Genomic DNA, 17,907 nt, shown 5'->3' with positions numbered 1-17,907 from the left:
GCCACCATGTTGGATTTATAAGACACCACCATTCTGTGGTTTCATCGTAGAGCTTGGTTCTCCGTTCACCTGTAAGATATTATTTAATCTGGCAGAATGCAGTTTACTTTAACCATCTTTTTAGCAATATATTTTGATTTGGACTATATTTTTATTTTTTTAGGATTTGATGCTGGGTTTTGGTTTAAAAATACAACTATGGAAATGTTACTGACTACAAGTCAGAGTTAACGTTTAGGACCTTGCTGCTTGTTTTAGTTCCTTTATTTACTGGCTAATTTTGTTATTTGCAACATTTCATATCCCGGTCCTTTCCCAATTCTGATACTTCTTTAAATCTTCTGCACTGGCAGAACACTAACTATATTTTCAACAACTGTTATTCTGTCAATCTAATTTTTCAAGTGGGAGGTAAGCAATAATTACAGTATTTAGCCAAATAAGGAAAATACCAATTTACAAAATAAAAAAAGGTAAAATTAGTCAGTGAAGAAACTCAAAAGAAGCTCATTCCACCAACTGCATCACATGCTACCAAGTCTACCAAGCACAACTTTAAAAACAAACAAATATGGTCTATGTTGATTACTATGTTAATTAGATGGGTAACACAGCTATTCTGGTAATACATTTTTCTATTTGTGCTAAATTTTATGAATGATGTTTACGTAATGATACTGAAGAGTTTAGAATCTACCATGCAGCCCCCAAATGATGCACAAGTTGGAAGAATATATTTAGGAAATAATTTTAAAATTCAGAGCCAGCTTAACATTAGATAGGAGGGGAATTTTGCAGCAACATAACACACCCAGAATAAATACAAAATGATCAAACAATATAAAAACAAAGGTACCTTTACCATTAATAAAGAACAAAAGTACGCATAAACAAAATTAAGTGTACAGAAATCAAAACAAACACTGTTGCTATTCTTGACCTACATTTATTTGTCTTGAAATTGTGTCCACACTATGGTGTGGCTTACTTGCATGCCCATTGCAGAAGCAAAAGAAAAGTTTCACTTCACCTCTGTCTCTCTTTCTTTCTGCCCATACTCACCTCCATGTTTGGCTATTGTTCTTCCCATCAGTGTTCCCTACTCATGACTGCTGGCTGTAAACTCATTTGCTCTTCAGTGGTAAAGTAGATTTACACCTTTTCTCAGGGTTATTTTTTAGACTAGGTGTGGTTCTCCTTTGCTAGCATTCTTTCCATCCAATTCTGGTTTATCTGCACTCTAAGCTTTCAGTAGACATTAGATGGAAAGAGTGGCAGGTCTAGTTCTTGGGCATTTAAAGACCCTATACTGCCACTTAGCAATGACTGGCCTCCTTCTTGTCATTCTGGACTTTACTCCACTTCAGGCTTGAAATCATCTACTTCCCTCAGTTGGCAAAAATCTGTTCTGACTTCCTCTTGCCAACCCTCAATGTTGGGGGTGGCAAACCAGTAAATCTGGTCTATCATAGGGTGCTTGGCAGTCAACTGCAAGAATATTTGGTGACAAATTATTAATAAATGGGCTATCTGACTATTTACTTTTTAAGCTGACTAATCACATATTCAGGGCATGCCCTGCATATAATGCTATACCATTTTCTACACTTGTATGCAAGTGCCTTGTAAGTGTTGAAGGTGCCTGAATAAACAGCACCATAACATGGTTGTCAGTTTTCATGTGACCTAATACATGAAGAAAAGTAACAATCATCATATCGTTCTGTGTAATCCATGTTCACAAAAATGAAATAAATAAATACATTAATTTGTCAAAGAATTCTGTAACAAGGTGATGTGAAGCTATGGTGAACTACAAAGAGTACAGTTGCATGCAAGCATTTTTACTTACAATTTGATAACTAATAGATTTACTACACTGTGCAAAACAAATGTGAAATCTTTCCAGATTTTATTTATTTTTTATATAATTAATCTGAAAATTGTGCAGAAAGTTTTTAAATATGAATAGTGTAATGGACTTTGTGGTGAACTTTGTGTGTGCTCAGTTCAAGGAAAAAGCTTACAGCACAGGTTGGTTTGTTTATACCTGGACAAGGAAGAGGCAGATGACACAAACTTGTTGTTGCATATTGATGTGTGATTGCTCAGTATAGATAAATATTTGTTAAAATTTTGAGAGATGTTGCCAGAAATAGCTTTTCAAGTCATCTAAACATTACGAACTTGCCAAATTAAAGATTATCAGTGGCTTCTTGATTTAGTATTTTATTCCTCACAGACCTTTCTGAACTGCTGTATGTCAAGCTGCAAGTGCAGAGTAAAAATGATATCAACATGTTCAGCAGTGCACATTGAACTGATCAAATTCAAAACATCTAATCTGAATTCAAAACATGTTTCTCTTACATTACATTGGTGGACCCTGTTGCCACATTCACATGCTTCACATTTTAAACAAATTTAGATGTGGAAGATATAGTATTGAGGGGATCACACCTCACTTTCACACAACAGCAGCAGAAAATGAAATTATTAGTCTGGAAAATGACATTCAGATGAGAACAAGATGAAATGGGATTCTTGGAGCTACTATTAAAAGTATCTCAACATTAATGCCCCATTAAATTTTCTGCCTTTTTTAATCAACCTATCAGTGTGAGTCTGTATTCTCTCACATGAAAATAATCAGGTCAAAATAGAAATTCATTATGATTGATGAAAACCTTGTGGTCTGCCAAAGACTTGCAACCAGTTGCTACTGTGCCACACTGATAAACTCTTACATAAAAAGTCTGAGTGCTTTAATACAGTCAAAAGGTGCCTCGACTAAAAAATAATTTAGGGGGTACACACACTAATCCAACCAGGTTTTTGTATGATTTTGTTTTCTTTTTCACTAAACAGTTTCTGATTGTTTTCACCTTGTTTTTAAAGATTGCAATTCTGCAATAAAGGTGGAATAAGTTCTGACAGGATTTATCTTGGTTTCATTTTTTGTCACACAAAACCTGCCATTTTGGCAGAGGTGCGTAGACTTTTTATATCTGCTGTAACTATATGTCATTATTGATGTAATTATGTAAAAAACATACAGGTAGGGACTGCAGGATTATCTGCAGTGTTACCTCGCAAATTCAGGTTTCTAGATCTGAATTCTGCAGATGATAGTTGTCTGTATGGCGATGGTGCATTTTCTTCCTGCATCCCAAACACATTCATGTTAGGTTAATTGGAGATTCTTAACTGGGCTCATGTTAATGTGAGTTTGAGTGTGGTTGGGCGTGTGTTTGTGTGTGTGTCTTGTCAGTGAACCCTGTCATGAACAGACACTCCATTTAAGGCTGTTCTCTACTTTGCACCTAGTCTGCTACTTGGGTAGGCACCCCATGACCCTGAAACAGAATAAGCAGGTATGAGAAAATGATGTTATGAACTGAAATGAATTATGCCTTTTGCTGACAAGATTAGCTTTTTCTGACCTTGTAATAAAAAGCAGATTTGTAAAATGGATAGGAGATTGACATTTTATCCAGATTAACAATACGAAATATTCTTGTAGGGCAACTAATATGTTCCAGTGTTACAGTAATTCAAGTTGTAATCTATAAGCAAAGCCAACAAACTCAAATGAACTGCAGATCCATTTTATAAGAAGTCATTAAACATTTTAGCACAGACTACAGTATATTTCTTACAAATTATCTTTTGAGCCCCAGCAAATCTGCTAAATCCAATGCAAGAGTATCCTGTCAATAAGCTCAGAATTTAAAGGTATAAATTATCATCTCTTGATCTGTGGCATGCCTTCAGAATCAGTAATCCACATTCATAAATCGTCCTAATTCATTTACACTACCTTAGTTAGTGTATACCTTTGTGCAACTGGTATCATAAATAAAAATCATGAATATAAAATCAACCCTAACACTTCTGACTGAGATTGTATGAATTAACAAAAGGACTTTATGCGAATGTCATTAATAGATGTATAAAATCTTTCAAGGCTACAAATCCTTTTATGAAGATATTTGGATTTTCTGTTTCCATAGTTATGAAGTTATGAAAAATGGAAATTGTATTGAACCTTCTAAAATGTTGGAACAGGACCATTGATCTTATCTCTAAACTCTCTAACTTGTGCAAAATAAAATAAATGGTTTGATAATATAAGGTCCCAATATTGAACAGAATGCATTCCACATATTATATTTTATGGATGAAAGAATTTTGATAGTCTTCTAAGGGCACAAAACATCTCAGCCTTCAAGCATCTGCGCTAGTCTCATATACTAAGAGAAAGGTCAACCATCAGAATTCCTATTAGGGAGTAATTAATGGTAACTGGTGCATAGAATAAACCTATAAAGAGGAATTAGAGTAATATTGTTCTTCATGTCTATCCAAGTTGGGTACAAGTTAATGAACATTTGATTTCTTCTAAAATTTCATAATGGAAACATTTGCAACACAACGATTGGATTGGAATCGAGGTTGTTCAATGCTCTCCTATGCTTTATATCTTTCAAAACTAATTTTTATTTTTGTGTTCTAGATGAATGAACTTTTGTGTCAATTTTTTATTTTTTTGATAAATATTGGAATATACCAACAATATAAAAATATGACTGGATCTTTATTTTTACAGTATTAATTATCCTGTATAATAAGACATGACTCAATGACCAGATAAATTGTATTTGAAGAGATCTTTAAATCGTTATGTAACTATGATTCCTAATTATGTGAACTGCTTAAATTTTGAAAATAACCTTGTCTGTTCCTGCAGCTTACAATAGGGCTAAAAGGTACACAGATACATGAAAAAGGCGTAAAACCAATCAAATACATCCTTTTCTAAGCCAAAAAATGTTATCAGGAATTAATCTGCATTTGAATATTATAAATGCATGCAGCATGGCAATGTTATTTTAAGAAGGTAAAAATGCAAAAAGCGAACTATTTTTGTGAGATTCAGCCATTTTTAAAGGTGACCGGCTGTGAGTGTCATTTCACCAGCTATCCCGTTCATCTTTCTCCACAGTGATGTTTCAGCCCCATGGAGAATCTACACTCCAGCCTAAAGAACAGGGAAGAGGGTACATGGTCCTAGGAGCATGGGTTTATCTCAGAAAGTCATCAACTAGCACCGTTGTTGACATTATTGAATGTTTACACACAGACGTGAATTGATGTCTCTGTTCTGTGGACAATCAGGCTATAATAACAAAAAGGCATACTTATGACTGATTTTAAATCTTCCACTACATAAAAACTTATCTCTTTATGTCACAAAGATTGCCAAGTGTCGCTAGATAGATAAGACGTTTGTGCTTTGGTGAGAGGGAATATCGTGCAGGCACATAATATGTAATCATTTGAGAAGAACTGAAAAGAACAGAGGCATCCTTTTATCTATCCCTCCATCTTCCTAACCTACTTATCCAGAAGCCTTTCCCAGCAAACACTGGAGGCAAGGCAGGTGCAATTCCTGGATGGGATGCCGGTCTATCACAGGTTTAGAACACACAAACTTTAGCAATTCCGGTCCACCTAACTATCATGTGTTTGGAATGTGGAAGGAAACCTGAGCATCTAGGAAGAACATGCAAACTCCACACACACAAACGGACCACAGATCCTTCAATGTCAGAAAGCAGTGCTACCATTGATCCACACTGCAAACAAACATTATTATTATTATTATTATTAAAAAATGCTGTCCTTAATATCTTCTATTCAAATAGAATTGTAAATCCCAAAAGGTATGGGCATTTTTTCCAAGGCAACGACCAGTAAATGGCAAAGACAGCCTTGTACCTTGGCCTGTAGGAAGGGCAGCCAAGCAGACACCCAAAGAAACACTGGCTCAGCTGACTGAAGGATGATATGTGTGAATTCACCACCACCCCAAGAAGATATCCTGGATTGAAACATGTAGAAAGTGATGTGCTAAAAAGTGGACCAATCTTCAATGTGTGACACATGCTAGGAAAATGATTAACCTATTCATATATTTTTCCCTGTGGTGGGCTGTCGCCCTGCCTATGGTTTGTTTCCTGCCTTGCGCCCTGTGTTGGCTGGGTTTGGCTCCAGCAGACCCCCATGACCCTGTAGTTAGGATATAGCGGGTTGGATAATAGATGGATGGATATATTTTTCCCTGCCATAAGCACAATAACAATGCTAAAAATAGTCCATCCATTTTCCTAATTCTTTTATCCAAGGCATGGCTGCACACAAGCCACTTTAGCAGCACCAGTTTACTATTATACAGGGTGAGCCAAAAAGAAGTACCACATTTTAAATGTTTATTCTACAAAAACACTACAAGATAAAATACATTTCATTACGACACAAGATTTTGTATACAAAATAGATTTTTTTACTGCGTTTTAAAAATGATGTCTTCAAGGTGGTGGCCATCATTAGCAATATAATCTTCTTTTATTGGCTTTTTTGTGGCGAATAGTGTCCTTGAGGGCTTCAAGGTTTTGAGGTCATTGTGTGCATACCTTCAACTTGAGATAGCCCGCTACAAGGGTCTCTGATGAAGTTGACGAGGGTTGATTTCAGCCCAATAGTGAAAGATTTGCTTATTTACACATCCATTCAAATGGAAATGTGCCTCGGCACTGCATATGATGATGGCATCTTGATGAATGGTTTGTAGAATGATCATGCAAAACTCTCTATGGCTCCCCCAGTCTCTCTCAGTGAATTCCTGCAGTACCATCATTTTGTATGGATGAAAATTAAGGTCCTCATGCAAAATCCTCCTCAAAAACATGTTGGAAATGCCTAAGGCAGAAGCATGTTTGCGCACTGCACATCTAGGAGACTGCAAAATTGATGCCCTTACAGCTTTGATGTTTTCAGGCATTTGTAGAGTCTGAGGATGGCCTGGAGATTTTCTGTTCAATGTTGTACCCATTTGTCTAAATTTAGCCACCCACTGAAGAATTGTTTTCCGATTTGGGATGTCACCATTAGAAGGAATGCTGAAGGGCGTTTGGAAGGTGCGCTGCGTAGTGATGATAGATTTGTTGTTTTTGAAGAACAGTGAAAGCACTGTGTGCACTGGACCAAGACATGTTGCCGACTGAAAACTATAAGGGATCGCCTATCAAAGGACACCCACTGCAACCCACTCGGCTGCCTCTACCTGGCACAATGACCTTGAGAAATGTGGTACTTAATTTTAGCTCACCCTGTCGTATTAACAACTGAAGAAACATAATTGTTAAGGAAAATGTAGGATTTTAAGTAGAATATACATTGGTGTTGGGGCTTGTTGGGTTGTCATAACTACACCCAGAGTCACACCTGTGAGCATACAGGCGAATAGGAAATGTATTCTTAATTCAAGAAAAAAAGTTCCAAGAATCTATAAAAAATATAATTAGTTCCTTTCACTATCACAAGGATGTCTCAAAAATGTGGAGGGTATGTTTTCTTAAATCAAAATATTTGCTGCTTCAAAGTGGAAGTATCTGGTAAATGCTGAGGTTTTTTCTTTCACTTATTGACCAGTGTACTCTTTACTCCCATTGGCATTTTTTTTGATTCATGAAAATTGCTTTACTTTAGGATGCAACTTTCTGTGGAAAATTAATATATATACCTTAATTGTGAAAAAATAACTGACTAGCAAAATACCAAACTTATTCTTTAACAGGTAGCATTATGGTCTTAGTGAAATTCCTTTTGACACTTGAAATTTAACAAAACTCCCTCAGCACATTTTAGTGATTAGTATGGGTCAGTATTGTAGAGTACTGTGACGTCTATTCCAGTCCTTACCTTTCAGTTCAGATTGTTTAAACATGCAAATGCTGAGAGGTGCAGTAATTGGCAATACAGGACATTCCTCTCGAATTCCATATTTTTAGGAAAGAAATTACACTTGCAAGTAATCAAGGCCATAATACAGTATTTTTCGTGGAAGCAATTTCAGCATGAGCATGGATGTTGCTACTCTTGTCATTAAACTTATATTTTCTTATGATTTTCTGGCACATAACAAATGAGGTTTATGACTGTATCATATAAATGACTGCTGAATAGTCACTGCTAGTTGTTAGTTTCAGGATAAAATAAGTATGCTTAGGCTTCTAAACCCTTTTTCAGGAAAAATGAAAGTGTTTGTATTTCTGAGAAACAAAACAATACAATTTATTAATAATACAAAGATCAGGGAAAATGGATATACAGTATGCTTATACAAGAACACAAAAGACAATAAACAAAACAATACCAATCTTGACATCTGGTATGACTGGTTACCTATTTCACTTTCAGTGAAAGATTTTAAGGAGAGCACAATATTATAAATATATTCCTTTGAAAATAATGTTCATGATCCAAATGGTCATGTGGGGCATAAGCTATGGTGTCAGGATCACAGCAGCATTAGTAAGGATGGGAGGAGAACTTTAAGTCTGATAACCTTAGCCTTTGCTCTCTATTCTGAAAAACTGAAGAACTCATGAGGTCTAAAGATGTACCTGGAATATAAGTTACTATTTTCTGTTCATAGTAAAGCCAAGTGTCATAAATGCTCAGCTCCTCAGACATTCAGTTAACTATAATCTAAATATGAATATGAGTTATAGTAATTCTTAGTTTTTGCCTCTGTTCTTGTCATTACATAGGCTGGGAAGATCCTTTGTGCTGAGGTTTTTCAGGTTCCAAAGAGAAATATCACTAGTTCATTTGAAATTAGAAAACACTTGTGTTCTTTTGTCCAATCTCACAACTTCCTGTTGCACATAAAGTATCAATATGTAACTTGAGCCTTTTGTGATTATTTCTTGCAAGCATGAAATAGTTTGTTAAGTATTAGTAATCAGTAACCATTTGTTTTAACTAGAGAAATGCACTGTTTTTACGTACCTCATGTCGTTATAAGAGACAAATTATGCAGCACTGAGGCCAAGCTATACTGAAAGTTTTCCTTCAGCTTCTAAAGCCGTATACAAAATGTTCTGTTCAGTATAGAGGATCCCTTAACCTTTTGGTCAGGGTTGCATTCTTGGCAAAATGTGGTGTGCGGTAAAGATGTGGCAGGTTTTAGTTTCAAACAATTCCTGCTTTTAATTGTATTCCACTCTCAATTAAAAATGGTTTCCTAGGTTTTGCGTTTTGGTGTCAATCCAGAAATTATAACTAGATTTGATCATTTTTATTAGAAAATGGAAATTGTGTATGTATGCTACATGGGGATGAAGCAGTGTTTTTTTATCTTGATATTTAAGATTACAATTATTATTTTGTTGATTTTCTTTCTGTTTCTCCTGGTGTTCTTTTTGTTTACTAATGAGCACTTAAGTGAGTATGCCATTGGCATAGCTGCAGCCTTTCAGTATTCAGTATCATTTGCACTGCTGTCTATTCCACTTATTGCTAATAATCATCATAAGGATGCAATTAAGTTAGCAAACTTACAGTAAAAAGAAAAATGAACAAGAAAATGGCAAAAGAGAGTTAAACAATGTTATATAAAAAATAGAACATTACATGATTTCTTGCAATTGTAAATATTGCACTAATGAATGAGAGATAAAAAGGGACCACCTAATAGATTAATGAGATCATGTAGAGGTAAAAGACTGACAGATTGTCAAACAGGTTGTAAGAAAAAGCTGCAGCGAGAGGGGGCTCCCAGAACTAAATCTTAAAGTCACAGCAGGGGAAGTCAAGCAACAGCAAGCAAAGCAAACTGATAATTGTGCATGAGTTATAATGCAAAGTGTTGACATTTTCTGTTGTATGTTACCTAATTTCCAGGATTATGTGTAGATCAAAAACATTGGAGTGATGACTAGTGCACGTGTGTCCAAGAATCATGAGTATGAAAGAAAGTAACAATGAAGTTGAAACAAGTCTGGGCATATTGTGACAGGTCTCAAGGTTACCCATGCACAGTTGTGGCTCAGTGCGATTCCTCATGCGAATCAAGTAAGCTTCTTCATGACAATGCACTGGTTCACATGTCACGTCAATCACAGGCTGCCATCCGAGAATGTGGGTGCCAGCAGCTGAACCATCCAACCCTACAGTCCTGACCTGGCTCCCTCAGATTACTTCCTGTTCCGAGTTTTGAAGAAATCTCTCCTTAGACAGCAGTTTTCAAGAGATGAAGCCATCACAGCAGCTGTGATGTCCTGGTTTGAAGGTCAAACAGATTTTTTTTCAAGGGGGCTAAAGTCATTGCAGGAAAGTGTATTTCTTTCCTACTGAAGTAGAAAAATTATTGAACACCCCTGGTACTAATTACAACACAAGGGCACCTCTGCGAACCATCCTGCCTCCCTTGAACAGCAAACTGGACTGGCCTGACAACACAATAGTGCTGTATAAAAAGGAGAGAAGACCTTTAAGTTCTGAGAAGACTCAAGTCTTTTGATGTGTGCAGTGTGTTGTAGCAAGCTGCTGGAAATGTTTCACCAGTCTGGGGAAACAACTTAAGCTGAGGTAATGCAAAACATCTGAACAAACTCATCAGTAAAGTCAGCTCAGTTACAGGTCTGACCCTAAACACTCTGAAGACTGTTGTGGAATAGAGGATGGTGGCAAAATTGGATGCCACCATGAACACCATGCCCACTAGGGGGTGCTTTTTAAGATGCATAACTCCATGGTACAATAAGAATCACCTCTAGGGATCTTTTCTGCCTGCTGCCTTTATACTGTCCTTTACTCCAGCCAAAAGCCATTAGAAAAACAGTACAGAAGTAAATTTACTACAGGAATTTTTTAACATAATACAGTATATCTGGATTATATATTTTTACTATATTGTCGTATACTGTATTTCGCTTTTAGTAGACTGTGTGTATTTTGTGTTTTTTTTCTGTTTTGCTGCAGTATGCATTTGACTATCCCCTTAGGGTTTAATAAAGTATATCTAATCATAACACAAAGTTAGCTTCCTCACTTGCTTAAAACAGCATAAAGAACTAAGTTGTGTTTTCTTATATATGGACAATCTAAAACGTTAGACTGTTATCGGCTATAATCATCTTTATGCTCTTAACAGTCGTATTTATTCATCATCGGTTATATAAAATATATTCTTAAATGTTTTAGACAGACAGCATAAATTAAACAAAAAGCTGTGTTTTACTCATGAGCACCTAAAGAGAAGAGCAGTATACTAAAGAACTGATCTCACTGGCAGAATACAATATTAGATGCTACATTAATTTGTATTCTGCAAATGATTAAGGGAACATTAGGGACACATTCACTTTTATTAAAAACTCTGCTGTCATAGTCAAGAACTACTGCAAATTTGCACGTAAAAAAAAAAGAATGAGACACGTTTTCATGCAGACTCACATACATATAAAAAATGTCAAGACACTTAAATCTCAAACAAAGATATATATGTTAAATACTAGAAACTCACCAACCCTCCTCATAAACGCTGATTAGAAAACAAAAAAGCAATAAAAATGCAATCAAATCATATACTTTAGCAAAAGAGCAGGATTTTCAAGCAGCATTAAATTTAAAACCAAACAAAAACAAGTAAAAGCAGAACAATACATTTACATTTAAACACAAAATTATGACAAATTAGGAGCCTTAGCATGGCATAAAATAATCAATATTTTTGAAAGAACAGAATAAATATAAACAAAACTTAAAACTGATATCTAACTTTACTGTTGTATAATAAATTAAGTAGAGCTGTTCTGATATATGGAAAATTATACAGAATGCACTTTCCCTTGATACCAATTAACAATAAGCAATTATGTTATAAATAATCTGTGTCACCTTGAATAATAAGAAAATGTTTGCACTAAATGTTTTAACTGTTTAGACAAAAAAAGAAAACAAAATGTAGGCATATCATCAAAGTGAAACACAAAGTTGTTATTAAATTTGCCTTCTAGAATAATCTATGAGCTTAAAATATGCAAGGAGGTAATAAAGTAGAAACTATTTCAAATTAAAATATTTGGAGAATTAAATTTTTTCAGTAGTTTAATATGGTTGCTTGTTTGGTTTTATTTTTAACATGTAATATTTCAATGAATGACGACATTTAAGTGGTGGTAATCACAATTACTTAACAAGACTTGACAAGGCACTAGCGGCAGGATTTTAATTAGACATGTTCATGGTAACATTTGACGTGTTAAAAATAAAGCATATTATTTTCACTTCAAAGAGATTGTTTAAAGAATGTGCAGTTACCATACATAACTGTATATATTATAATAAAGTCCATTTGCTATTATATATGCAATGGTAAGTTTTCCTGTACTGCAGAATAAAGTAAGTGATCTTAGTAATGAATGAGCAAATAAAAATATACTTTTAACTATTTAATATATAAAACAATAATAATATTTATAATCCAGTTCTTTTTTTTACTTTAATATTTAATCATTTAAGCTTGGCTTATTATTAAAAGAAATGGAAATATATTATTTCTTAATTGCTCAACTACTGGTGCTATACCATTTCAGTCTGTGACTGAAAGTACTATTGTTCACATTATTTTGATGTGGTGGATTTATACACATACATACACACACCACCAAGCACACACTAGGGATTTAGGATTGCCAGTTCACCTAACCTGCATGTCTTTCAACTGTGGGATTAAATCCATGCATACACGGGAAGAACATGTAAACTTCCCACACAGAGGACCTGAGACATGAACCCTGGTCTCCTTATTGTGAGGCAGCACCTCTGCCACTGTGGCACAGTGCTGCTCATGTTAGAGAGTAGTGATACAAAATATTTGCATACAGTGATCAGTCAATTATTACTATAAGAACACATTCCTGGGATAAATATTAGTAAACAGACTATTGTTTAAACATATGGCATAGAAAGATCCTGACAGTTTTATAGCATCTGGGTATAACAGAATGAATGTGCTCTCATTGACAACATTTGATTCCCAAAGATGGCTTATCTGTTTATTTATTTTCTAAGACTACGTAAAGTATTGTTGCAAAAGAAAAACAGGTCAAAAATATACTGACATAAGAACTTTGTGATGGACATCATTAAAAACAAAATAAAAAATGTCCATGCATGATTGTGCAAGAAAGAAACACATACTGCCCAGATAGTATCACAACCAAAATAAAAAAAACACTCTTTAACTTACTGTTTTTTTGCTTCTTCAAACTTGTTTATAAGCTTCCTAAGCCCACAACTTTTAAAGCCTTGGCAATGAGCTGCTGGTGCTCCAATAGTAACTATGTCATAGGTATGATCTGTAAATTGAAATAAAACAAAACTGAAATAAACAAAAGTTACATTTTCCTTCATAAGATAAAAGAACTATTCAAAACAAATTCTGGTTTCATTGCTTACCAGTCACTTTTCACACTTAAACTACAGTCTTATCTGAGATTACTTGATTTATATTTTCTAAATCTGAAAAGATCAGATTTTTCAAAATGTATTTAAATTATGTAAAGTACATGTCACAGGTAAATGTAGAAGAGAATCTCAATGGTCTAAATTATATCTAAAATATGAAGTTAACTGCAAAACAAGTAAAGGTTCAACACCTGAGCCAGAATCGTCTTGTACTCTCATTCTCTGTATGTGAAGGTTTGTAGGAATGAATTCCATTTTTTTTTCTGCTTTCAAATTACTAGCTTTGAAAGATGGTCCTGCAAAGCAATAATGAGATTTAAATATCAGTCCAATTGGTAAATAAACTGACAATATTCTGGATACTATTCAGAAGCAATAAATACGAAAGAGTTACTCAGATAATGTAAAGACTTGAAGAATTCAAATCTTAAATCTCCACTCTCCATGGATGTTGGCATCCTTTGGGGCGAGTCCCATTCTATTCACAATATCTAGACACCACCTGCTCCCGAGTCTTATTTGGTCTCTCTCTTTGGATTTGATCCTTTCCATCTTCATCTTGGTGCACCTCTTCATTGAACCATTCACTCCACATACCCAAACTACCTTAGTCTATTTCTCTTCAGCATAAAACCTATCATCTCCACATAAAGTATTTTTCTTAACATTCTCAGCATTCATCTTCCTCTCACTCTGTGACAATCCACACATCTGCCTTACCATTCTAATCTCTGTTCTTTCCAGCTTTGCTTCATGTTCCACTTTCATTGAACCATGCCTAACTCTCAATAGTGCATACTCCTGCCTCACACGGTTTTCATAAACTTTAGATTGCAATGCCAGAGAAACCCAGAAATTCTTTCATGCACCTCTTACTCTGGCTATCACTGCTGTACCTGCACCTACGTCTGCATTCAGCATGTAAACTAAGTAGGAGACCTTTCCTACTTTCTTCAAAATACCCTCATTGCTAGTACCTAAATTTACACTTACTATTTAAGCATCCTGCATCCCTCTCACACACTCAATAAACAAAAGTTACAAATGCCCCCTGGAGGCTAGCCATCACACCACAACATCTATCAGGCACCCAGTTTTGAGGAAAAAAAAAATGCATCAGATGGAGTTTCTTCAAATACCTCATGCCATACAACCAGACACCGAATTCTTCAATACCGCCTATCATTACTGCCCTCAGCCCTTTAAAGGCCAAGGAAAACTCAAGGTCCCTTGCGGTTCATGAATGCTGTGGTGAGTTCTCTTGTGTTTATTCTGTGCTTTATGTGATTTCTGAATAGTTTGAACCCTTGCTCAGTTTTTTTTTACTTTGCCTTCTGGGTTATGTATTTGGATATTGTTTCCGTCTGGATTGACTATTTTGAACACGATGCCTGCAGTGCCTATGTGCTTTTTGAATCTGATTTTTGTTTAAATCTTTTTATTTATATATAAAAATTATGTGTTTTCTTTAATAGCCGGAGTTTGATTATATTTGCCCCTCTAGTAGGCACTTCCGTGCTAAGGAACTCTTTAGCTTATAACAACCTTTGACTTTTGAATATTAATATTGAGGCCTGTCGCTACTGAACTAGCTTTTTAACATTTTAGTATCTTCTTATTCAGTTCTGCTTGAATTTTTATATGCTCACCATTATGTCCACGTATTTCACAGTTTTTGAAATATGGGACTGAGGCACTTTATGAGGATTAAATAAAGCATATTTTCTAGCACTATAGTTACAGAGGTAAACAAAAATACAGTGTATCTTGTTTATATCATAGCTTTTTTATTGTCTTTGTTACAAGCAGCCTAATTTTTCAACTTAACATTTTTCTGTGTGTTATATTTTAGAGTTGGTTATGTGTTTGGGTAGTGGGCATATTAATAGGTCATTATATGATTTTTAACTTACAGTTTATTATTGTTTGGATATACTGTATATAGAACTTCTTTAATATTTTTTTTGCTTTTTTTATTATTCTGATGATCACATCTTATTATCTGGTATCTGGTCACTTCTGTAATAATAGTCTACCAACTATCCACAACCTAAAAATTAAGGATCATTTTACAATCAAAAGTCTCTAAGTTAAAACTAATCTTTCTTTCCCAGAATACAATCATCAATTTACTGAACCCACATACGTTTATTAGAAGAGCGCTGTATGTAATGTTTGAACCAACTCTGGATTGGATGCCAGTCCTTCAAAGGGCACATATTCACATTCACTCATATGGGATTGATTTAAAGTAATCAGTTAACCAAAAAGCATATCTATGGGGACTAATAAACAAAGTACCAAAGAAAACCCATACAGGCATAAAGTAATCTGAAACTCCACATAGACAGTGGCTTGGCCAGAATTCTAAACCCACTTCTTAAGTGCTAATGCAAAGTTCTTTAAAAAAAATATGTAGAATTCATATTTTGAAGACATTGTGTATTGGTGCATATTCAAAATATTTTTTGTAGCTCTAGTTACTATTTTGTATACCACTAACCTTTGTACTGATGTAAATTTGTTAGAGTTTCTTGATAGTTCAAAATGATAGTTTGGTATTGTGTAACAATCTGCCGACGAAGACTCTCCCAGCAGGGAGACAGTTCTCCAAGTTCTTCGAGTTCACACACTCTGTTCAAAATAAAAACAAAAAAGGCTAAATCTTTTTCCATTATGTAAATGATCAATAGATCAAATATTTAGGTAATTTTTATTATGAGACATTAAATGATTTGAGTAATTTGAATGTTACATGAGTATTTACATAAAATTACCCAAATCACAGGCAATACCAGATTGCAATTTTTGTTGTTTTAAAAACAGCTTTAAATTGTTTGGTTTATCCATTTTGAAATAAAAAACTTAAAGTACAAAAAAGGCATCACGTTAAAGTAAATATACTGTAATTCTTTTCCTAATTCAGTCTTCTAAAATATTTTAACTTCTTTAAACATCTCTCATTTATAACACCAAATAAAATGAAAAGAAGCATAAAAATAAATTTAACCAACTGCATTCTCCCATATTTAAAGAACATTTACTATTGCATGTTCTCACCAAACATTAATAGACCTCTGATTTTCAAGGCATGGGAGGACTGACAGACTGTACTTATGAAGGCTACAAATACCCCTGTCAGTAATAGTAACACTCATGCAAGAAGTTGATTTACTATGAAAATTACTGAATATATTTATTAAATTATTTATTTTTGATTATATATAAAACAATCTCATGTCTTCAGTTATATAGTGTGAAAGGAATTGGACATTTTGAACTGCCTTTTGTTAAACAGTGTGATTTGTAAGTTTCTAAAAAAACAAGTAAAATAACAAAATGTTTTTGTAAACTGAAAAAACATTTTATTTCCAAAAAAGTAGATGATATATTAGAGTAAGTCTACATTGTTATTGTTATATGCACCTCTGTTCTTTAAACAAGAACTGAGTTCATTTTAAATATTAGAGACGGCATGTGAAAAATAATTGCGCAATAAGCACACTGGGATAAACAGGACAAAATTTGGAATTTTGGTCTTTCATTTATTTATCAGTAGTTACCTAGCTGCATCCTCTTCAAGCAGGAGTTTTACAAACTGTCGAGGGACGTTCAGAGAGAGAACACTTTCAGCCATTTGTTCAAGTACCCGCAGGTGGTTTCCATCTGTTGTTGGGAATCGATACATCCTAGACATGGTACCACCAAAAACTTGGAAAAAAAACAGAAGAAAGAATGGGTGCAATATCTTAAATGACAGGAGTTTATCGGGAAATGTAGATTATAAACATGTTGCAAAATAAAAACTTTACTAGTCAGGTATTAAACTGAACTTCAGTCCTGTTAATTAATTTAAAAATTTCCTATAAAAATAAAAATTTGTATGTTTGTGACCAAGCAAATAAGAATAAAGAAGAATGAAAGGCTTAAGAAGATTTGGACACTTGTCAAATGTTGACAAATGTTAAAACAGCAAAGGAGACTGTAAAGAGTGAACCAGGACTAAACTAAATCCTTGTTTTTGCATTGTAGGATGTGTTTTTGGTATCATTTCTCAATGTGGGTGTAGTGACTCCTAATGGTTGCGTTGAAAATATTTCCTAGACCTGCATAATTGTTTAGAATAACATTTGAAATTTAAAACAATTAAGATGATTCTTGGGATATGGAAGACTCTTATAGAGCAATATCGAAGTTTAGAATCATTATTTTTATACATTATACTTCCTATTTAATGACAAAGAATGCTATACACTTCACAATAATGACGTGGCAGACAGTCAGCACTCTTGCCTAATTGTGATGCCTCCGAAATGAAAGTACCGGTGTAGAGTATGCTCAGGGCATTCTCTCCCCCAGATCTCAAGGTGGCAGCCACCCCAGGTTGCTACAGTACCTTGGATTCCCACAGGGCATACTGGGAATTGGGGTTTGGTGGCTCAGCCCTTTTCAGTTTCCGGAGGTGCCACCAGGGGGTGCTATAGGATTTCCTGAGTCCTATTACATTGGGCTCCCACCTTACCCAGAAGTGCTTCTGGATCAATCCTATGGGACACCGGAAGTACTCTCAGGGATTACATAAAAGAA

The 17,907-nt window shown here is 34.8% G+C and overlaps 1 protein-coding gene across 11 annotated transcripts in view; it reads right to left on the bottom strand.

The window, feature by feature from the left end:
• inpp4aa (inositol polyphosphate-4-phosphatase type I Aa) overlaps nt 1-17,907 on the bottom strand; it is a 166,173-nt gene that overhangs the window by 57,274 nt on the left and 90,992 nt on the right. For 6 of the 11 annotated variants that reach the window (XM_039743891.1, XM_039743895.1, XM_039743887.1 and 3 more), the window contains exons 10-14: nt 16,884-17,031; nt 15,824-15,954; nt 13,512-13,616; nt 13,103-13,211; nt 11,375-11,392 (exon numbers count right to left, since the gene is read on the bottom strand). In XM_039743891.1, the coding sequence (XP_039599825.1) occupies nt 11,375-11,392; nt 13,103-13,211; nt 13,512-13,616; nt 15,824-15,954; nt 16,884-17,031 (511 nt within the window). The remainder of the gene's footprint in view (nt 1-11,374; nt 11,393-13,102; nt 13,212-13,511; nt 13,617-15,823; nt 15,955-16,883; nt 17,032-17,907) is intronic. The other 5 variants (XM_039743892.1, XM_039743896.1, XM_039743897.1 and 2 more) reach the window with 1 other exon arrangement.

This window comes from Polypterus senegalus, chromosome 2 (assembly GCF_016835505.1).
Source record: "Polypterus senegalus isolate Bchr_013 chromosome 2, ASM1683550v1, whole genome shotgun sequence".
NCBI lineage: Eukaryota > Metazoa > Chordata > Cladistia > Polypteriformes > Polypteridae > Polypterus > Polypterus senegalus.
This window is presented reverse-complemented; position numbering and strand designations above follow the sequence as displayed.